At 38.4% G+C, this 23,395-nt stretch overlaps 1 protein-coding gene across 1 annotated transcript in view; it reads left to right on the forward strand.

The window, feature by feature from the left end:
- Positions 1-23,395, forward strand: part of TBC1D8B (TBC1 domain family member 8B) — a 55,566-nt gene that overhangs the window by 12,297 nt on the left and 19,874 nt on the right. The window contains 7 exon segments of the mRNA XM_054576927.1: positions 10,224-10,274; positions 10,277-10,334; positions 10,336-10,466; positions 11,193-11,261; positions 11,264-11,322; positions 11,855-11,949; positions 16,834-16,837. Coding sequence (XP_054432902.1) covers positions 10,224-10,274; positions 10,277-10,334; positions 10,336-10,466; positions 11,193-11,261; positions 11,264-11,322; positions 11,855-11,949; positions 16,834-16,837 — 467 coding nt within the window.

Genomic DNA, 23,395 nt, shown 5'->3' on the forward strand with positions numbered 1-23,395 from the left:
GTCACCAGTTTCCTCTAAATTCTCTGGCAGTGTCCCAGCTGGCAACCACTGCCCCAGACTGGGTACTCTATGGCTGTGCTTCACTTGCTGTCTTCCCCCCTCCTCCATCTATTTTATGGGTCCATGTCTCTCTTGGCGCAGGTCTGGTTCTTCCCTGCCCTGGAAGGGGAGGGAGCCATTAGGCTGCTATCACTGACCTGGCTCTCCTCCATTGTACACATGGCAGCTGCAGTCTCTGGCACCAGGCCCAGGAACCTTCCCATTGCCCTATAAAGCCTCCTTACTGCCTATTGTGAAGCATCCTCTGCACACTTTGGCTTCCAAACTTCATGTTGGCTGAGACTGTGGGCTGTTCACTTTGTTTTTCGGAAGGTTGGCTAAGAGTCCCAGAAGGGAACAAGAGCAAGTGGGCTCAGCTCCCATCTATATAACCGTCATCTTCCACCCCCCTGTCTCCATTCTTTCTGTTCTGCTGGGTTTAGTAGATCAGGGCCCAAGGAACTGTGTAGCTGGTAGTGTCTAATGAAGGGCCTTTTCAAAGCTTATTCTCAGCAGGAGACTCCTAAGCTCAGACTTGATGATCTGCAGAGCCTGTAATCTTGCAGGTAGGGGTTGGGCTCACCTGCCTTTGAGGGGATCTGGCTGGCTTCAGCAAATGTCAGGCATTCAGCCCCTACTTTCCAGTCCCAAACCTGCTGCCCTCTCACAAGAGGTTTGGTCTGAATTTACCACTATGAACAGACTTGTGCTCACAAGCCGTGCTGAGTTGGGTCCTACCATTCCTTCAGTGTACTCTATTCCCTCTGAGATTTTGGTTAGCAGAGCCGCTGTGCCTACACACACAGGCATGTGAGCCCTGGTTCCCTACTGAATTTCTGTGAGGCCCCACATTGTAGCACTGGTCCATGGTGGGCCTATTCTCCACGTGCATCCTCTCCCGCAAATTCATAGGGTCTCTCATGGTCAGAGTTGGCCACCGCCTTTCAGAGCCTTTGATAGTTTTAAATAAAGTTTCTCTCTGGATCTTTCCCAGATAGCACTGGGAAGAGCCCCACAGCTATACTATAAGATAGAGCAGGGGCAGAGTGCTGGCCCTGCTCCCTCCAGAGGTCTTCAGCCTTGAGCAGGCCTGCTCCCATCACACTGTTTCTGGAGCCTGCACCTCTCAGGCCTTCTCTCTCCACTCTGGTAGCTCACAAGTCTTGAGCCAATCCACAGCCACCCCAACTCTGTGCAGCCAGAAGTGCTGGGCTGGGCAGCTGTAGCGGCTCTGTTTAGAAAGTGTGGGTGTCTGGCTCCTGGGAGTCCTGCAGGTGGGCCAGTTCTTGCCCACTCCTGTGCACTCCCTACACTTTCATCTGTGTTCACACTCATTCACAGATGCTCTCATTCACTCTCCACTCTGTGTTTTGACTGCATATCCAGTCCAGGTCTGGGAGCAAGTGGATGGAGCTGCCTGCTACTATGCCACCATCTTGGATCTTCACAAATTAATTATTGATATATATGTATACATTGTTGTTTTATTTATATTTTTTATCTTTTTTCTTTGTCTTATTAAAAAAGACACTTTAACATTTCACATAATACTGGTTTGGTGGTCAGGAACTCTTTTTTAGCTTTTTCTTGTCTGGGAAACTTATCGTCTGCCCTGTTCTAAATGATAGCTTTTCTGGATAGAGCAATTTTGGTGGTAGGTCCTTGCTTTTCTTCACTTTGAATATTTCTTGCCAATCCCTTCTGACCTGCAAAGTTTCTGTTGAGAACTCAGCTGATAGTCTTCTGGGAGCTCCCTTGTAGGTAACTAATGGCTTTTCTCTTGCTGCTCTTAAAATTCTTTCTTTGTATGTAATTTTTGGCATTTTAATTACAATGTGTCTTGGTGTCGGCCTCTTTGGCTTCATATTGTTTGGGACCCTCTGTACTTCCTGGACTTGTATGTCTTTTTCCTTCACCAAGTTAGGGAAGTTTTCTGTCATTTTTTCAAATAGGTTTTCATCGCTGTCTCCTTTTTCTGACACCCCCATTATGCTAATGTTGACTCATTCAGAGTTGTCCCAGGGGTTCCTTACACTGTCCTCATTTTTTTTACTTTTGTTTTTTTTTTTAATTTTTGTTGTTCTGATTGAGTATTTTTTGCTTTCTTTTATTCCAAATCACTAGTTTGATTCTTGGCTTCGTCTACTCTACTGTTGGTTCCCTAGAAATTATTGTTCATTTTGGTTAGTGTATCACTTATTTCTAATTGGTACTTTTTTATGCTGTTGAAATTCTCAGTAAGTTTATTGAGCATCCCTATAAGCAATCTTTTGAACCCTGCATTTATTAGATTTCTGTCTTCATTTTGCTTATGTCTTCTGAAATTTTGTTCTCTTTTTCCATTTGGGGTATGCTCTTTTGTCTTTTAATTTTGGCAGCCTCCCTGTGTTTGTTTCTATGTGTTAGGCAGAGCTGCTTTGACTCCCGGTCTTGGTAGCATGGCCTAATGTAGTACATGTCCTGTAGAGTATAGTGGCACAGCCTCTCTGATCACCCAAGTTGGGTGCTCATGGTGTGACCTCCAGGCTGTGTACATCCTCCCCTTGTGGGTGAGCCTTGATTGCTCTTGGCACATCACTGGGAGGGATTTGCCCCTAGGCTGATCAGCTCCAAAAACTGCCTGTGATTCTCTGACCATTGTGGAGAATCAGCTGTGCAGGTGCCCACCCCACACAGCAGGACTTACTTCTGCAAGGAGCTGTTACCCAGTGAGTCTGCCTCTTGAGTGTGTCACTTGTAAAAGTTGTTGAATGGTGGTGCCTTGACATGAACTGAAGATGTTCACCACTTGCACTGGTCTGGAGCCTCTTTGGAGGTACAGGCCAAGGTCAGCTGTCACCTAAGTTCTCATTGGAGCCACCTGGCATCTACAAGTGATAGATAGCTACAAAGCGATCTACAGATGGCTGCTACTTGCGCTTGGCTTGGAGGTACCTGTGCAAGAGCAAGCTGCAAACCAAGGCTGGCTGTTGATAGTACTTGGCCTGGGGCCACTTGGCAAGATATATGGGTTACGCTGAGCCAGATGCTACTTATTTAAAAGATATTAGGGAAATCTGAAGCATGAGCCTAGACAGGCCATTCATTTTGAGAAGCAACTGGAAACATCTTGGATGAGTCCAAAAGTGGGGTAGGGTGGGGCTTCAAGGAATCACCAGGTTGAGGCGAACAGTGTGAGCCAGGTTGATAGAGTCTCAGATATGGCTCCTGCTTGCCAACTCTGTTTGGGGAGGTTCATCAAAGGAACAACAGCCTCTGTCAGTGTTTCTGCCTGGGGGAGACCTACCCCCAACCCCAGCTTTTGCCCTGATGCAGGACAATTCAGTCCCTCCTAGTATGTCTTGGTTGCCTTTTGAGCTGCTTCCCCAGAACTGGAGTTCAGAGGGAGTCCAATTAAGCCCTTAAAGAGCAGGTTCCTGGGACTCCATGTCCTTCTGTTTCCCTGAGCCCCAACCTCCACTAGTTTTTACAGCCATAAGTTATGGGAACTTCTATTCTTGGCACTGGAACCCTGGGCTGGGAGGCCTCACTTCTCAGGGGGATCTTCTCCAGCCCACAAATCCCTCCAAATATTTATTCTCCACATGTGAGGATGGGATCAGCCCATTCTGCACCTCCTCTACTCCTACCAGTTCCCATGTGGCTACTTACTTAATTCTCTAGTTGTAGGACTTCCATTCAGCCAGATTTCAGGCAGTTCTGAATGATGATTGTTTGGTAGTCTAATTGTAATTTTGATTTGTCACCTATATTCTATTAGAGGATTGGTCTCACGGCCACACAGATTTAAAAAGAATTCAGCAAAATGTGTTGCTGAGCACACATATGTTCAGATACTATTGAAGAAGGGGGTATAGATTATGGGGGATAGCTAGCTATTTCTCCCACTGATTATTTATAATGGATTGAGCACTAAAAATATTACATATTTTTTCTCTTTCTTTATTCTTCAAGTACATTTGTCTCCATTTCCCCACAACCATTTTCCACTGCCACACTGACCCCACCTCCCACCCTCAATCTTTCCCCACTTTGGTTTTGTCCATGGGTCTTTATACACATTCCTTGATTTGACCCTTCCTTTTTCTTTTCCCCGTTACCCTCCTCCATCCTTCCTTCATTACTGTCGGTTTGTTTTTACTTTCATTGTTGCTGGTTATATTTTTTATGCTTGTTTCTTTTGTTGATTAGGTTCCACTCATAGGTGAGATCATATGGAATTTGCCTTTCACCACCTGGCTTATTTCACTTAGCATAATGCTCTCCAGTTCCATCCATGCTGTCATGAAGGGTAGTAGCTCTTTCTTTCTGCTACATAGTATTCCATTGGGTAAATGTATGAAAGTTTTTTGGTCCAGTCATTTACTGATGGGAACTTAGATTGTTTCCGTCACTTGGCTATTGTAAATTGTGATACTATGAACATTGAGGTGCATAGGTTCTTTTGAATCAGTGTTTTGTGATTCTTACCATATAATCCCAGCAGTGGAATCGCTGGGTCAAACGGAAGTTCCATTTTAAGCTTTTTGAGGAAATTCTAAACTGTTTTCCACAGTGGCTGTGCCAGTCTGCATTCCCACCAACAGTGTACTAGGGTTCCCTTTTCTCCACAACCTTGCCAGCACCCATTGTTTGTTGATTTATTTATGATGGCAATTCTGACGGGTGTGAAGTGGTATCTCACTGTGGTTTTAATTTACATTTCTCTGATGGCTAGTGAAGATGAGCATCCTTTCCTGTCTCTGAGTCCTTTGTATGTCCTCCCTGGAGAAGTATTTATTCAGTTCCTTTGCCCATTTTTTAATTGGATTGTTTGTCCTCCCAGAGTGGAGTCGTGTGAGTTCTTTATATATTTTGGAGATCAAACCCCTATCTGAGATATCAGCAAACATCTTTTCCCATACGGTTGGTTTCCTTCTCATTTTGCTGCTGTTTTCTTTAGCTGTGCAGAAGCTTCTTATTTTGATGAAGTTGCATTTATTTATTTTTTCCTTTATGTCCCTTGCTCTAGGGGACATATTGGTGAAAATATTGCTTTGTGAGATATCTGACAGTTTCCTGCCTATGTTCCCCTCTAGGACTTTTATGGTGTAGTGACTTATATTTAAGTCTTTTATCAATCTTGAGTTTATTTTTGTGTATGGTGTAAGTTGGTGGTCAAATTTCAATTTTTTGCATGTAGCTGTCCAGCACTCCCAACAGCATTTGTTGAAGAGGCTATTTGTACTGCATTTTATGTTTCTGAACACTTTGTTGAATATTAATTGACCATAGAGACATGGCTTTATTTCTGGGCTCTCTATTCTGTTCCATTGATCTACGTGTCTGTTCTTATGCCAGTACCAAACTGTTTTGATTACAGTGGCTTAGTAATATAGTTTGATGTCAGGTATTGTGATCCCTCCTACTTTGTTCTTCTTTCTCAAAATTGCTACAGCTCTTTAGGGTTATTTATTGTTCCATATAAATTTTTGAAATGTCTGTTCTATGTCTGTGAAGTGCAAAATTGGTATTTCAATAAGGATTGTGTTGAATCTATAAATTGCTTTGGGTAGTATGGAAATTTTGATGATAATTCTGCCAATCCATAAACACAATATATGCTTCCATTTATTTGGATCTTCCTTAATTTCTTTCTTCAGTTTTGTGTAGTTTTCTGTGTACAGATCTTTTCCCTCCTTGGTTAAGTTTATCCCTAGGTACTTTATTTTTATTGTTGCTATTGCAAAGATGATTTTTATACTGATTTCTGATCCTGATAGTTAATTTTTGGTATACAAAAATGCCTTCGATTTCCAAATATTGACTTCGTATCCTGCTGTTTTGCAAAATTCAAGTACTAGGTCGAGTAATTTTTTGGAGAAGTCTGTGGGGTATTCTATGTACACTATCATGTCATCTGTAAACACTGATAGTTTTAATTCCTGCTTTCCAATTTGGATGCCTTTTTTTTTCTTTTTCTTGTCTGATCTCTGAGGCTATGACTTCCAATACTATGTTGAATAGAAGTGGTGAAAGTGAACATTCTTGTCTTTTTCCTCAACTTAGTGGGAAAGTTTTAGTTTTTGCACATTGAGTATGATTTGGGCTCTCGGTTTTTCATATATGGCCTTCATTATGTTGAAGTATGCCCCTTTTATTCCCACTGTGCTTAGTGTTTTTATCAGAAATGGGTGCTATACCTTATAAAATGCTTTTTGTGCATCTATTGATATGATCATATGCTTTTGTCTTTAGTTTTGTTTATGTGATGTATTACATTTATTGATGTGCGAATATTGAACCATGCTTGCATCCCTGGGATGAATCCAACATGATCATGGTGGATGATCTTTTGAATATATCACTGTATGCAGTTTGCCAATATTTTGTTGAGGATTTTAGCATTTATGTTCATCAGTGATATTGGCCTGTAGTTTTCTTTCTTGGTTGTATCTTTATCTGGATTGGGGATTAGGATGACGCTGACCTCATAGAGTTTGGGGGTCTTCCCTCTTCTTGGAATTTTTGGAATAGTCTGAGAAGGACAGGGGTTAGCTCTTCCTGAAATGCTTTGTAAAATTCTACTGTGAAACCTTTCTGTCCAGGGCTTTTTTGTGCTCAGAGTTTTTTGATTAGTGCCTCAATTTCAGCAGCTGTTATCAATCTTTTAAGGCTCTCTGCTTCTTCTTCATTCAATGTTGGAAGGTTATATTATCCTACAAATTGTCCATTTCCTCAAGGTTTTTGATTTCTTGGCATATAATTTTCATAGAAATTTCTTACAGTTCTTTGTATTTCTGTGGTATCAGTTGTTCTTTCTCCTCTTTCATTTCTGATATTATTATTTGATTCCTCTCCCTTTTTTTCTTGATGAGTGTGGTTAAAAACTTGTCAATTTTGTTTACCTTTTCAAATAACCAGCTCCTGGATTGGTTGATCCTTTGAATTGTTCTTTTTGTCTTTCTGTCATTCAATTCTGCTATGATCTTGATTATTTCCTTTCTTCTACCTGCTCTGGGCTTTGTTTGTTACTGTTTCTCCAGTGTTTGAAGCTGGAGAGTGAGGTAGTTTATTTGAAATGTTTCCATCTTTTTTAGGTAGGCCTGTATTGCTATGAACCTCCCTATCAGGACTGCCTTTGCTGTTGCCCACAGGTTTTGGTCTTTTGTGTGTTCATTATCATTTGTTTCCAGAAGCTTTTTTCTTCTTTGATCTCATGACTGATCCATTCATTGTTTAACAGTGTACTCTTCGGTCTACACGAGGTTGAATGTTTTTGAGTTTTTCCCTTGAGGTTGGTTTCTAGTTTCAAGCCCTTGTGGTCTGCGAAACTGCCTGTTATGATTTTGATTTTCCTGAATTTGTTAAGGCCTGTTTTGTGTCCTATCATGCGGTCTATCTTTCCAGTTCTCTGTGTGTGTTTGAAAAGAATGTGTATTTTGCTTCTTTGGGATGAAGGGTTCTATGTATGTCAGTTAGGACCAGTTGATCTAATGCATCATTCAGTTCACAATATCCTTGCTGATGTTTTGCTTGGATGATCTATCCATTTTTGACAGTGGGGTGTGAAAATCTCCTACTATCAGTATGTTACTGTCTATAATATTCTTGAAGTCCTCCAATATTTTTCTTATACATTGGGATGCTCCTACTTTGGGTGCATATATGTTTACAATGTTTATGTATTCTTGATAGATCTTCATTTGAGTATTATGAGGTGTCTTTCTGGGTCTCTTTCTATGGCCTTTGTTTGGAAATCTATTTTTCCTGATATAAGGATCACTACCTCTTTTTCTTTTTCATGTCGATTTGTTTGAAATATTTTTTTCAATGTCTTTACTTTCAGTCTGTGTAGGTCCTTTGTTCTGAGGTGGGTCTCTTTTAGGCAGCATATGTGTGGGTCATGTTTTCTTTTCCATTCAGCTACCCGATATTTTTTGGGACATTTAATCCATTTACATTTAAAGTTATTTTTAATAGGTAGTTATTCATTTTTTACCTTTGTACTTGTGTTCCTGTCTTTCTCACTCTTTTTCTTCATCTTCTGAAAGCAGTCACTTTAGCATATCTTGCAGATATGGTTTGGTGGAAGTATATTCTTTCAGCCTTCTTTTGTCTGGGAAATTCCTTATTTCTTCTTCCATTTTAATTGAGAGCCTTGCTGGATGGAACAGTCTTGGTTGCAGGCCTTTGCTTTTTATTACTTGGAATATTTATTTTTATTCACTTTTGCCTTGTAGTGTTTCTGCTGAGAAGTCAGCTGCTAGCCATATTAGGCCTCTCTTGTATGTTACTACCTTTTTCTCCCTTGCTGTGTTTAAGATTGTCTGTTTGTCTTTGATTTTGCCATTTTAATTATGATGTGGATTGGGTCTTGTTGGGTTCCTCTTGAATGGGTCCCTCTGTGTTTCCTGGACTTGTGTGACTTTTTCTCCCTTAACATTAGGGAGGTTTTCTAACTTTACTTTTTCAGTCAGATTCTCTCTCCATTCCTCCTTTTCTTCTCCTGCTAGTATCCCTATTATCTGGATATTATTACGTTTGAGGTTGTCCTGAATTTCCCTGTGTGCCTCTTCTTCATTTTGAGTCTTTTTCATCTTCTTGCTCTTTTGGGGAGGTTTTTTCTACCTTGTCCTCCAGCTTGCTGATTCGATCCTTGACTTCATCTAGCCTGCTTTTGATTCCTTCTACTGTGTTCTTCAATTCAGAAATTGTATTCTTCATTTCTTCTTTCCTCTTGTTGATAGTTTCTATGTCCTGTTTCATGCTGATATAGTTTGCAGTGAGTTCCTTGTAGTTTCCCTCTAGTTTTTGGTACTTCTCTTTGAGCTCAGTGAACTCACTAAGCTTCTTTAGAACCATTGTTTTGAATGTAATACCTGATAGTTTACTTGCCTCTCTTTCATTTAGTTCTCTTTCTAGGGTTTCCTACTTTCCCTTCAATTCAGGGTTGTTTCTTTGTGTTCTCATTATTTTTGAGACTCTACTTTTTTTACCTCTGCTTTTTAATTCATATGTCTTGACATCGTGACTTCAAAGTGTGAAAGTCTATGGTAGGATTCCTGTGAGATTCATTTGTGCAGTCTCCATGATCTCCTGAACTTGTTGCTCTTTGGATTCCTTCTATGCCATTTTGAGGTGGTCCCTCATCCTGCGGGGCCTACCCAGCCATCACGGATGAAGAAATAAGTCATTCTAGACATTCTCAGTCTGCCAGGAGGAGGGGGTGGCAATTCCCTCTATTGTAAAATGCTCCAAGCTCTTCTCTGAAATGGCTTTTTATTGAGAATTGTATGTGCAGGGGTATAAAGCGTATGTGCATATCTTCTCAATCCACATCAAAGGGCCATAGATAACAATAAAAGGAACATATAGATCAGCCTTGGGACAAGGGCTGTTAGACATATTGGTGCCTGATGGTCATTAAGCCAAGGCTGGTGTCTCAGGAATCTTTTCCCCTGCTTTGAGACTAAACACTTGATTTTTCCTTATCAGAGCATTTTAAAGCACAGCAAGCTTCAGTAAATACAATGCCCTCTTTCATCCAGTTCTCCCTCTGTGATCCTTGGTCCTAATGTCGAGTCATGTCTGCCTGATCAAGACACCACCATCTTTCCTCCCTCCTAAATTTATTCGTTCTGTATTGCTAAAATAATGGTGATATGAAGCATCAAGAGCTGCTGGATAATTTCTTGGTGAGAGAGAGATTTTAATTAGCTTAGAACCTCTACATTTATGTGAATTGTATAGGTATATGAAAGATTTGACAGAAGAACTAAGTTCTTGGTTTGTTAATTGTGTAGTATTTTCTTTAGTCATCCAATATTTATATATCTATGATCTCTTACCTTAAAATCATACATGGCCTCTCCTTGGTACCCTCATAAGCCTTTAGTATCATGACTGTGTCATTGATTATATGGACTTTCATTTTAGTCATTTATCTATTTAAGTTCTACTAGATATTAAGCTTATTGCAGATGAGAACGTTTCAGTAATTTGTGCATAGGAGGTTTATACACATAACAATTCAGTAAACAAATGTTCAAGTGAATTTGAATTGACTTTCTCAAGTGATTCTTGATGCAAGACACAATTTAGGGGATAAATGAGATATATGAGCATACTAGTACAAGTAGAAAATATCAGAAACAATCATTTTGAAAGGCATTCATTTTTAAACTTCTTTTTATGTTCTCCAGGTGCCTTAGTAGATCAGGGTGTCTTTGAAGAACTTATCAGGGATCACATTCCCAGCTGAGTAAACTCACGACTGATATGACGTTCTTTTCCTCAGTTTCTCTCTCTTGGTTCCATGAATGTGGTGGACTATTTCTTCTATGATGGAATAAAGGTCATTTTACAACTAGGATTGACAATACTTGACTATAATTTAGACACACTGCTGGCATGTAAAAATTATGTTGAAGCCGTGACAGCTTTAAAGAGGTACTATAAGAACTGTAACAGTTAAATCTAACGAGCCCCTTAGGGATTATGTTTTTCAATCCGTTTTTTTGACAGGTGAGGAAAGGAAGCCTGGAAACTTGAAGCAATTTGCCCAAAGTCACAAAGCTAGTTGAATGAAAAAGCTAGATCTAAAGTCTACTCCTGTTTCCAAATAGAATATAACAAAAGTAAATCACTTTGAGGTAAGTCACTAATTTTGTTGATTCATTATTTCAGGACTTTCATGCTCCCATTTTGAGCTACAAAGTGTCACTGTGTAAATGTAATTTGAAGGGGAATGGATAGTTGATAATGTTAAATATCGAATGGGGGAAGTCATTCTGGTTTCCAGGTGGATAGGTTGAGCTTTATTTTCCTAGTGTCTTTTTTACGAATGCTGTTTTGTTTTAAAGCATTGGGTGTGTGACTGTATATACTATGTATGCATATGTGAAATAAATATTTGATTGGGTAACTGCTATAATAGTGCATCAAATCCCATTATGTACAGAATAAAATATAATAGATACCTCACCCTAGCATTTATAACTCACTATTTAAGGCCTTGATATACCCATTCTTAACTTATTTCTCCTTACGTGCCTCTACATACCCTATATTCCATTAGTGGAAATTAACCTCTGACTAACTATGGAGAAATTAGCTGTCATTTCTGTTCTCATTTTACTTACTTCCACTAATTGTATTACTGTCACTTTTGGATAAGTTCTTTGACAGTACAACTACTAAGGATAGCCCATTGCCTTCAAGTGTTCAGCAAGGTTCAAATGTGATGAAAAAAGAAGTCATATTAGAGTGGGTATTACAGATTTGATTAGAGAGTCAAATAAGATAAGATTTAAGTATCATAAATATAATTTCATAGCATATTTAAAATAATCAATCTATAGTTATGTCTCTAGTGATATATTAAGAGTAGGATAATAATGCAAGTAAAGTTGTAATTTTAAAATATTACCTCACTTTAAAAATGAGTTCTGTGAACTGTTCCTTAATTATGTAGCTTCCTCTGCTTCCATTTGCTTATCTTTAAATGAAAATATATTCACTTGTTTTCACAAATAATGACCACTTTTAAATATACATCACTACATAAAAAGCACAAAATTATTATCTTTTTAGAAATTAAGAATTTTACCAATGTTCTTGTCCTTACTCTAGGTACATAATAGATGGAATTCTCTCCAGTGAATATATAGAAAAAATGAAATGTGGGAGGTAAGAATTTGCATAATCCCCTAACAAGTTAAGAAAATAGCTAGAAATAGAATGAAGGCTTCTGAGAATTGAAAGTAATGAAATTAAATTTTAAGAAAAGTGTCTATTTACTATGAAAGTACTCACTGAAATCACATTTTTGTATAAATATGGTAATATTAATTTTGAAGATATACACAGCATGTGCTGTCAAAATAGCTTGTATGTGATATGGACCCTAGAGAAAATGACAAGCAGAATGTGGTAGGTAACCACCGAATGAGGGGAAATCAATTGGAATGAGAATTTTTTTCTTCACCTTAAAAAATTATCATTATATGTAGAGAAAATTAGACTAACTAAACATTTGAGCAAGATTCTTGCCATAGCTTAGCTCACTATAAAATTTTTTAGAAGAAATAAGTTATTTTCTTTTGGGGGGGAATTGTTTTATTTTTATTTTTTTTCACTTACAGTTTACATTCTATATTATTTTGTATTAGTTTCAGGTGTATGATATAGTGGTTAGACAATCATATACTTTACAACGTGTTCCCCCAATATTTCCAGTGTCCACCTGGCACTATACATAGTTATTACAATACTATTGACTGTATTTCCTAGGCTGTACTTTACATCCCCATGGCTATTTTGTAACTACCAGTTGGTACTCTTAATTTCTTCACCTTTTTAACCCAGTCCATTATATTGGTTTCTCAAACATGTTTTGTATTATTTGACCTTCAATAGTGTATACTATGATATAGGCATTTAAGCATAATATATTTGTTATGTGCTTTATCAATAACAGCTGACCTACATAGTAGCCAATGCTGCTAATATGTATTATTATCCTGGACCTAAGATAAAGTGGAGAATGGCTAACTTTTTTTTTTACACTCTCATTTTTTAATATTTGGATGTCTATATAAGAAGCTGTTAATATTGGTTGACCTTGGTGATTAGGATTAATAGGCTACTAATCATAAGACGGAGAGGTTGACTTTGCCGTATATATCCTTCTGTACTCTTTAAGCTTTTGATGAGAAGATGTATTGTTTATCTGAAAATGTACTTGCTTTAAGGCCAAACCTTCAGAGGTACAAGTCTGGGGAGATTAACATTTCTTAATATTCCAGGTTTACAGTCAAGATGATGGAGGAGTGAGTGGAAGTCACACTGACCTCCCAGGACCAATCTGGAATTACAACTAAATTGTGGAGAAATCTCCTGGAACAAACCACTGAAAAATAGCGAGAGAGACTTATGACCTAGGACACACAGAAGAATCAGCTTTAGCACAATCTAACTAGTAAGGACTGCAGTAGAGACTCAAGAAGGCAGGCTTGGAGCCCATGGGTGGCTGCACCAAAAGGATATTGAAATGGCTAATTGGATCCCCTTGAGATGAGTGGGATCTAAACCCTAAGCAGGGATGTCCAGCCTACAGCACCAGAGCCCAAAAAGTACAAAGATCACAGACAGCTGCAAAAAGCAAGAGGGTTGCTCTCTGCTAGAGACAGGCGGCTGGAGACGCAAAGAGCCTTTTAAAGGACTAACACATGAATTTTTATTTGGAGCCACTTACCATGGGCTCTGACAAACGTCAGGACAGAGTAGACTAGAGACACCAGATGAGAGACTGGTGAAGGATGTTTTGGGGCGAAAACTGAGAGAGCTGCTGGCAGGATTCAGCTGCTGACTCATCCCCCATACAGCAACAGCAATCATGCTAAGACAGACCACTCCCCTGAGCATCAGCAGCGAGAGAGGTCCTAATAAGCCTTTCACCAGGAGTGACTCAGCCTTGGCCTGGAAGTGCAAAAGCCTGAATCCTGAGTACAAAGTGGCAGGCACAGATAGTAGATACCTGGCTAAAGGCAGCTCAGAGTGGTCTAGAGATACTTGAGGAGAATCTGGAGACAGAGGCTTGGGGGAGGGAACTGAGGGAGTAGCCATGGGGATCACAGTGGTAACTCCTCCCCTATACAGCAGCAGGCATCTTGCTCAGAAGATTATTCCCCTAAGCAGCGGCAGCATGAGAGGACCCAATAGCTCCACCACCAGGATGGACTCAGTCCCACCCTGTGGTGTCTAAGCCCACCTGCTGAGTGCAGAGTGACAAGATTAACAGCTGAAGGAGACAGCCACAGACAGCAGATTCCTGGAAGTCTCAAACAGACTGACTAACATCAGACAGTGCCAAGAGCTGACATCATAAGAGGCAGATCCAGAAAGAAAAAACCGATAACCTAGCATAGAAGTTCACATCACAAAGTCAGGAAATCAAGACAGATGAATTTAAGAAGCAGAAGCAAAACATAAGAGTCTCACAAATAATGGGAAGACAAAGAAACACCCCCACAATGGAAAGGAAAGGAGGAATCCCCAGAAAGAGAACTAAATAAAATAGAGGCAAGTGAACTATCAGATACTGAGTTCAAAACAACAGTTCAAAGGAAGCTCAATGAGCTCAGTGAGCTCAGAGAGAATTACCAAAAAATAGAGGGAAACAATGAGGAACTCACTGCAAAATATATCAGCATGAAAAAGGACATAGAAACTTTCAATAAGAGACCAGAGGAAATGAAGAATACAATTCTGAATTGAAGAACATAGTAGAAGGAATCAAAAACAGGCTAGATGAAACAGAGGAACAAATCAGCGAGCTGGAGGATAAAGTAGAAATAAGGTCCCAGAAAGAGCAAGAAAGAGAAAAAAAGTCAAAAAGAATGAAGAGACATTTAGGGAACTGCAGGACAACCTGGAACATCATAATATCCATATTAAAGGGATACCAGAAGGAGAAGAAGAGGAAGAATGGATAGAGAACCTGTTTGAAAAAGTAATGATGGAAAACTTCCCTAATTGGAGGAGAGAAAAAGTCACACCAGTCCAGAAAGGACAGAGGGTCCCATTCAAAAGAAACCCAATGAGGCCCACTCCAAGACACATCATCATTAAAATAGCAAATATCAAAAACAAAGAGACAATTTTTAAGGCAGCAAGGGAAAAACAGGTACTAATATAGAAGGGAGCCCCAATACAGCTAACAGGTGAATTCTCTACAGAAAGACTATAAGCCAGAAGGGAATGGCAAGAAATATTCCAAGTAATGAAAAGTAAAGGCTAGCAACAAAGACTGCTGGACCCAGTAATGCTCTCAATTAAAATGGAATGTAAGAGTTTCCCAGACAAAAGAAGGCTAAAACAATACACCTCCACCAAACCAGCATTACAAGATATGCTAAAGGAACTGCTTTAAGGAGATGAAGAAAAAGAGTCTATGAATGCCTTGTTTATTTCACAGTCACCAATAATTGATATTACCAATATTTTTAATGCTTATTAATCTGATTATGACAATGACGTGTTATTTTAATTGTTCCTTTATTATTTGTTGAAACTAAACCTATTTTTGTATACTTCTTGCCTATTTCTATTATTTTAAAAAAAACATTTAAATGACTTTTTGGTATTTATCCATTTTTTGATTAAAGGTTTGTACAATTTCTTTTCCCTAAAAAAAAATAAATAAATAAACACTTTTTTAGATGTGTTGCAAATACTTTCCTATTCTATTACTTGTCCTTTAACTTTTTTATATGTTTATTATTATATAGTCTTAAGTGTTAAATATAGTCATATGGTCATTATTTTTCTTTATAGCTTCTGGGTTTGAATATGTTACCTCAGGGTAAGAAAAATATTAGTTTGTATTTTCTCCTGAAACTCCTCAGACTTTGCATATTGATTTTTAACTCGTCGGAATATTTTTTGTATAATGTGTGTAATAAGGCTCTGTATTTGTTTTATATCAAGTAATACTGGTTCATTCACCTTATTTGTTGAATAAGCCTTAATTTCCCCATTGATTTGAAATATCAATTTAATCATATAGTACATAGATAGATATATACATTTGTCTTTAGAATGCTCATTTTATTTCATTGACCTACTTGACACTTTCTGTGCTGGTGTCATGTTGTTTTAATTGCTGAGACTTTAAAATAGATTTAAATTTTATAATGTTTTATAATTGACCTTGACATTTAAACATAAACAAATACAATTAATTTGACTTTGAAGAAATAAATAAAGAAGGAACTCCTACCTTTTCCAACAACATGGATGGAACTGGAGAATATTAAGCTAAGTGAAATAAACCAGTTGATGAAAAACAAATACCATATAATCTCACTTATAAATGGAATCCATTCAACAAAATAAACTAATGAACAAAATAAACCACAGGCATGGAAACGTGGAGCAGACTTAAAGTGGCCAGAGGGGATGGGGAAGGAGGTAAAAGGTGGAAAGAAGGAGAAAAGACCAAACAAAGAACATGTATGAATGACCCATAGACATGAACAACAGAGTGGGAATTGACTGTGGGAGCTGCGGCTGGGGTGGGATGGGTGGAGGAGGGCAAAGGGTGGAAAATTGATGCAACTGTAATAAGATAAACATGATTTAAAATTAAAAAAAATTAAAAAAGGATTCCAGGCATAGATTTCAATTAAATCAGTGATGATATTGTGCCATAATTAACATAGTGCCCCCTTGATTAGTTTTCATATATTAACTTTTAGAAATCCTAAAGTAATACATACTTGTTATAAATTAGTCAGATATTCCAGAAATGTAAAAAAAGTATAGGTTTCCTACTCAGGAATAACATATATAAAATTATTGGTATATATCCTTCCAGGTCATTTTTCTGTGTATTTGTTGACATAAAAGTGTATGCAGGGATAAGGACAGATATATAGATATTTTTTCTTTCTTTTTAAAATTTTTTATTGTCCCAGTACATTTCTCTCCATTTACCCACCACCACTCTCTCCTGCCCCACCCACTCCAACATCCCCACCTCAGTCCTTCCCCACCTTGGCTTTGTCCATTGTCCTTAAGACCTGTTCCTTGATCTGACCCATCCCCGTCCCCTCCCCACTATCCTGCTCCCTTCCTTCCCCCCATCCCTGTCGATTTCACCTATCTATGTTGCTAGTCATAATTTCCTTGCCTGCTTGCTTTGCTGATTAAGTTCCCCTTATAGGTGAGATCACATGGTATTCGTCTTTTACCGCCCGGCTTATTTCACTTAGCATAATGCTCTCCAGTTCCATCCATGCTGTCGTGAAGGGTAGTACTTCTTTCTTTCTTTCTTTCTGCTACATACTGACCCATTGTATAAATGTACCATAGTATTTTGATCCATTTATTTACTGATGGGCACTTAGGTTGCTTCTAGCACTTGGCTCTTATAAATTGTGCTGATATGTACATTGAGGTGTATAGGTTCTTTTGAATTGGTGTTTTGAGATGCATAGGATATAATCCCAGCAGTGGAATGGCTGAGTCAAAAGGCAGTTCCATTTTTAGCTTTTTGAGGAAATTCCACACTGTTTTCCACAGTGGCTGCACCAGTCCGCATTGCCACCAACAGTGGACTAGGGTTCCCTTTTCTCCACAACCTCGCCAGCACCTGTTGTTTGTTGATCTGTTTATGGTGGCCATTCTGACTGGTGTGAAGTGGTATCTCATTGTGGTTTTAATTTCAATCTCTCTGATGACTGGTGATGCTGAGCATCCTTTCATATGTCTCTGGGTCCTCTGTATGTCCTTCTTGGAGAAGTGTCTGTTCAGTTCCTTTGCCCATTTTTTAATTGGATTGTTTTTTTCCTAGAGTGGAGCCACGTGAGTTCTTTATATATTTTAGAAATCAAACCCCTATCTGAGATATCATTGGCAAATATCTTTTCCCATACGGTTGGTTTCCTTCTCATTTTGCTGATGCTTTCTTTACCCACGCAGTAGCTTCTTATTTTGATGAAGTAGAAATTGTTTATTCTTTCCTTCACGTAGCTTGCTCTAGGAGACATATCGGTGAAAATACTGCTGCATGGAATATCTGAGAGTTGTCTGCCTAAGTTCTCCTCTAGGACTTTTATGGTGTCATGATTTATATTTAAGTTTTTTATCCATCTTGAGTTTATTTTTGTGTATGGTGTAAGCTGGTGGTCAAATTTCAATTTTTTGCATGTAGCTGTCCAGCTCTTCCAACATGATTTCTTGAAGAAGCTACTTTTACTCCATTTTATGCTTCTTCAACCTTTGACAAATATTAATTGACCATAGAGACATGGGTTCACTTCTAGGTCCTCTATTCTGTTCCATTGATCAATGTATCTATTCTTATGTAAGTACATGAGTGTTTTGATTACAGTAGCTTTTAAATATAGTTTGATGTCATGTATTGTGATCCCTCCTACTTTGTTTTCCTTTCTCAAAATTGCAGCAGCTAGTCAGGGTCTTTTTTTCATTCCATATAAATTTTTGGAATGTTTGTTCTATGTCTGTGAAATATGCCATTGTTATTTTAATAGAGATTGTATTGAATTTATAAATTGCTTTGAATAGTATGGATATTTTGATGATGTTAATTCTTCCAATCCATGAACACATTATGTGCCTCTATATATTTGTGTATTCCTTAATTTCTTCAGTGTTGTGTAGTTTTCTGCATACAGGTCTTTTCCCTCCTTGGTTAAGTTTATTCCTAGGTACTTTATTTTTCTTGTTGCTATAGCAAAGTGCATTCTTTCCCCTGATTTCTGCTTCTGATATTTCAGTGTTGGTATACAAAAAACCCTTCAATTTCTGAATATTAACTTTGTATCTTGCTTTTTTGCCATAATCACTCATTAGGTTGAGTAGTTTTTTGGAGGAGTCTAATGGGTTTTCCATGTACACTATCATGTCATCTGCAAACAATGATATATTTACTTCCTCCTTTCCAAGTTGGATGCCCTTTATTTCTTTTTCTTGTCTGATCGCTGTGCCTAAGACTTCCAATACTATGTCGAATAGAAGTGGTGAAAGCAGACATCCTTGTCTTGCTCCCAATCTTAGTGGGAAAGCTTTTACTTTTTGCCCATTGAGAATAAGGTTGGCTGTAGGATTCTCATACTTGGCCTTTATTATGTTGAATGTGACCCCTTTATTCCCACTTTGCTGAGTGTTTTTATCATAAATGGTGCTGTACCTTTTCAAATGCTATTTCTACATGTATTGATATGATAATGTTTTTTGTCTTTTGTTTATGTGATGTACTACATTTATTGATTTGTGAATATTGAAACATCCTTGCACCCCTGGGATGAATCCCACTTGATCATGGTGGATGATCTTTGTAATATATTGCTGAATGCAGTTTGCCAATATTTTGTTGAGGATTTTAGCATCTATGTTCATCACAGATATTGGCCTGTAGTTTTCTTTCCTTGTTTTGTCTCTATTTGTTTTTGGAATTAGGTTGATGCTTGCCTCATAGAAAGAGTTTGAGAGTTTCCCTTTTCTTGGATTTTTTGGAATAGTTTGAGAAGGAAAGGGGTTAGCTCTTCCTTAAATGTTTTGTAAAATTCTCCTGAGAAACCATCGGGTCCAGGGTGCTTGTGTGCAAGGAATTTTTTAATTACTTCTTCAGTATCACCAGCTGTTATGGTCTCTTCAGGTTTTCTAGTTCTTCTTCATTCAGTGCTGGAAGGTTATATTTTTCTAGACATTTGTCCATTTCATTGAAGTTTTCAAATTTGTTAGCATATAATTGTTCATAGTAATTTCTTACAATCCTTTGTATTTCTCTGTTCTCATTTGTTATTTCTCCTCTTTCATTTCTGATAATATTTATTTGGGTCCTCTCCCTTTTTTTCTTAATGAGTCTGCTTAAAGGCCTCTCAATTTTGTTTAGTTTTTCAAAGAACCACCTCCTGGCTTGGTTGATCCCCTGAATTGTTTTTGTTGTTGTTGTTGTTGTTGTTTTTTGTCTCTCTTTCATTCAATCCTGCTCTGATCTTGATTATTTCCTTCCTTCTACTTGCTCTGTGCTTTGTTTGTTATTGTTTCTCCAGTACTTGAAGATGGAGGAATAGGTCCTTTATTTGAAATGTTTCTATATTTTTTAGGTAGGTCCGTATTGCTATGAACGTCCCTTTCAGGTCTGCTTTCGCTGTGTCCCATAGGCATTGGACTGTTGTGTGTTCATTTTTGTTTGGTTCCAGAAACTTTCTAAATTCTTTTTGGATCTCATTATTGACCCATTCTTTGTTTAATAGTGTGCTATTCAGTCTCCATGAGTTTGAATGTTTTTGAGTTTTTTTTCTTGAGGTTGGTTTCTAGTTTCAAGCCCTTGTGGTTCCAGAAAATGCTTTTTATGATTTTGATTTTCATGAATTCGTTGAGGCTTGTTCTGTGTCCTATCTTTTGGTCTGTCTTTGAAAATGCTGCATGTGCATTTGAAAAGAATGTGTATTTTGCTTCTTTTAGATGAAAGGTTCTATATAGTCACTTAGGTCCATTTGAACTAATGCATCGTTCAGTTCCACAATATCCTTCTTGATATTTTGTTTGGAAGATCTATCCATTTGTGACAGTGGGGTGTTAAATTCTCTACCAGCAGTGTGTTGCTGTCTATATCTTTCTTGATGTCCTCCAAGATTTTCCTCATATATTTGGGTGCTCCTATGTTGGGTGCATATAGATTTACAATGTTTATGTCTTCTTGATGGACTTTTGATTACTATGAAGTGTCTTTCTGGGTCTCTTTTTATGGCCTCTGATTTGAAATCCATTTTGTCAGATATAAGTATTGCTTCTACAGCTTGTTTTCACCCTCCATTTGCTTGTAATATTTTGTCCATCCCTTCACTTTCAGTCTATGTAGGTCCTCTGTTCTTAGGTAAGTGTCTTGTAGGCAGCATATGTATGGGTCAGGTTTTCTTATTCATTCATCTATCTTATGTCTTTTGATTGGGGCATTTAATCCATTTACATTAAAATTATTATAAATAGGTGCTTATTCATTTTTTCCCTTTGTACATGTGATATCTTTCTCACTGTCTTTCTTCATCTTCTTAAAGCAGTCCTTTTACCATATTTTGCAGTGCTGGTTTGGTGGAGGTGTATTCTTTTAGCCTTTCTTTGTCTGGGAAAATCCTTACTTTGCTTTCCATTTTAATTGAGTGCCTTGCTTGGTAGAGCAGTATTGGCTGCAGTGCCTCTCTTTCATTACTTGGAGTATTTTTTGCCATTCCCTTACTTGTAGTGTTTCTGTTCAGAAGTCAGCTGCTAGCTGTATCGGGGTTCCCTTGTATATTACTACCTGTTTCTCCTTTGCTGCCTTTAGGATTCTCTGCTTGTCTTTGATATTTTCCATTTAAATGATGATGTGTCTTAGAGTGGACCTCATTGGGTTCCTCTTCCATGCGACCCTGTTTGTTTCCTGGACTTGTGTGACTTTTTGTCTCCTCAAATTAGGGAAGTTTTTCATCATTACTTTTTCAAACAGTTTATCTATCCCTTCCTCATTCTCTTCTCCTTCTGGTATCCCTATTATGCATATATTATTACGTTTCAGGTTGTCATGCATTTCCCTCAATGCCTCTTCATTCATCTTGAGTCTTTTTTCATTTTCTTGCTCTTTCTCAGATCTTTTTTCTACCTTGTCCTCCAGCTCACTGAATTGGTCCTTTGTTTCATGAACCTGCTTTTAATTCCTTATATGGTGTTCTTCAATTCAGAAATTGTATTCTTTATTTCCTCTTGCCTCTTATTGATAGTTTCCATGTCGTTTTTCATGCCGATGAAATCAGCAATGAGTTCATCATAGATTTACAATGAGTTCCTCATAGATTCCCTGTTGTTTTTGGTAATTCTCTTTGAGTTCACCGAGCTCCCTGAGCTTCCTTAGAACAATTGTTTAGAACTCAATATCTGATAATTTATTTGCTTCTGTTTCATTTAATTCTCTTTGTGGTGATCCCTCCTTTTCCTTTGATTGGGGGTGTTTCTTTTTCTTCACATTATTTGTGAGACTCTTCTTTTTTGTTTCTGTTTCTTAAATTGTCCTGTCTTGACTTCCTCACTTTGTGGTGTGAACTTCTATGGTATGAGACTGCTGTTTTTGTTTTTGTTTTTCCTTTCTTTCTGGATCTGCTTCTGATGACAGCTGTTTTCTCCATCTGACCTTAAGCAGTCTTGAAGAGACTTCCAAAAATCTTCTGTGTGTCTTCTCCAGTTGCTAATCTAGTCACTCTGCCCTCACCAGTCAGGTTTGCGCAGAGTTCCTCCTGTTGGTCGGGCTACTGGGTCCTTTCTGGCTGCTGCTAGTCAGGGGAATGGTCTTCTGAGCAATGTGGATGCTGCCGTGTTGCGGAGGAGTCAGCACCGGGATCCCCCTGACCGCTCCTTCAGTTCTCTCCCCAAAGCCTCAGTTGCCACACTTTCCTCAAGTGTCTCTAAACCACTTCTCATCCCCTTTAGCCAAGGATCTACTATCTGTGATTGCCCCTCTTACTCAGCACCCGGGCTTGTGCAATACTGGGCCATGGCTAAGCCTACTGGGAGTGTGGTTTTGTGTCCTTTCACATTGCTCCTGCTCAGGGTAGTGGTCTCCCTGAGCAAGATGGCAACTGCAGAATAGGGGGTGAGTCAGCACCGGACCCCGCCATCCACTTTCTCAGTTCTTTTCCAAAGCCTCTCTCTCCAGTCTCTCCTCAGGCGGCTCCAGCCCTCTATGTCCCCGCCTCCGCCAGGTCCCAGGGTAAGTGGCTGCTAGTACAAATTTTTGCATTAGCACTTTAAAATGGCTCTTTGCCTCTCCATCCTCTTGTCTCTGCCAGAGAGTACACTGCTGCTTTTCACAGCTGGTTGTTGTCTGTGCACTTTGGGGTCTTTGGTGCTATAGGCTGGAGATCCCCACTTTTGGTTTAGACCCTGCTCTTCTCAGGGGGATCCAACTGGCCATTTCAATATCCCTCTGGTGTTGTTACCCTTGGGCACCTAACCCATCTTTTTGGGCCTCTACTGCACTCCTTACCAGTTAGGTTGTGCCAAAGCTGATTCCTCTGTCTGACCAAGGATTTAAGGCTCCTCTCTCACTATTGTTTAGTTGTTTTCCAGGTGATTTCTCCACAATTTAGTTGTAATTCCAGACTGTTCCTGGGAGGAGGTCAGTGTGACATCCACTCACTCCTCCACCATCTTGAAGTCTCCTAGTTGTTTGTTTGTTTGTTTGTTTTTAAATCAAAGCATGTCACTTTGCTCTGCAAATTTTCATTGAAAAATATATCATGGTCATTGTATATTAGCACATATAGATCTACCTTACTTTTCTTAATGTACTGAATATTATACCATAGTATGTATATGCTATATTTATTCCTTGTAAATATACATTTAGTATTTTTTGTTCTTATAAGTAATACCTTATCTAAACATCCTTGTATATCTATTTTTATATGTTTGTAAAAGTATATCTGTAAGGTAGATTCCTGGAAATAGAACCTAGGCCAAAGGGTTTTCGCATTTGAAAATTGACATTTCCTGCCAAATTATCCTCCAAATGATTTTTGCCAAATTATAATCCCACAAACAGTGTGTAAGAATTCTCTTTCTAGGAGCTTTTTTCTACCTTGTCCTCCAGTTCACTGTCCTCCCACACTCCCACTAGCATCACATATTAAAAATATAATTTACACCAATTTGATAGCTAAAGAAATAAAATTGTCTTTTTTACTTCACTGATCACATGTTAGTAAGTTCTTTAAAAACTTTCTTAATTGCCTATTATAGCCTTTGCTTATTTTTCTGTGAGGTTGTTTGTTTTTTCTTATTGATTTTAGGAGCTCTTTATAAATTACTGGTA

The sequence above is a fragment of the Pteronotus mesoamericanus genome, unplaced genomic scaffold (assembly GCF_021234165.1).
Source record: "Pteronotus mesoamericanus isolate MK-2021 breed Mesoamerican mustached bat unplaced genomic scaffold, CSHL_Meso_final contig_37, whole genome shotgun sequence".
NCBI classification, from domain to species: Eukaryota; Metazoa; Chordata; class Mammalia; order Chiroptera; family Mormoopidae; genus Pteronotus; species Pteronotus mesoamericanus.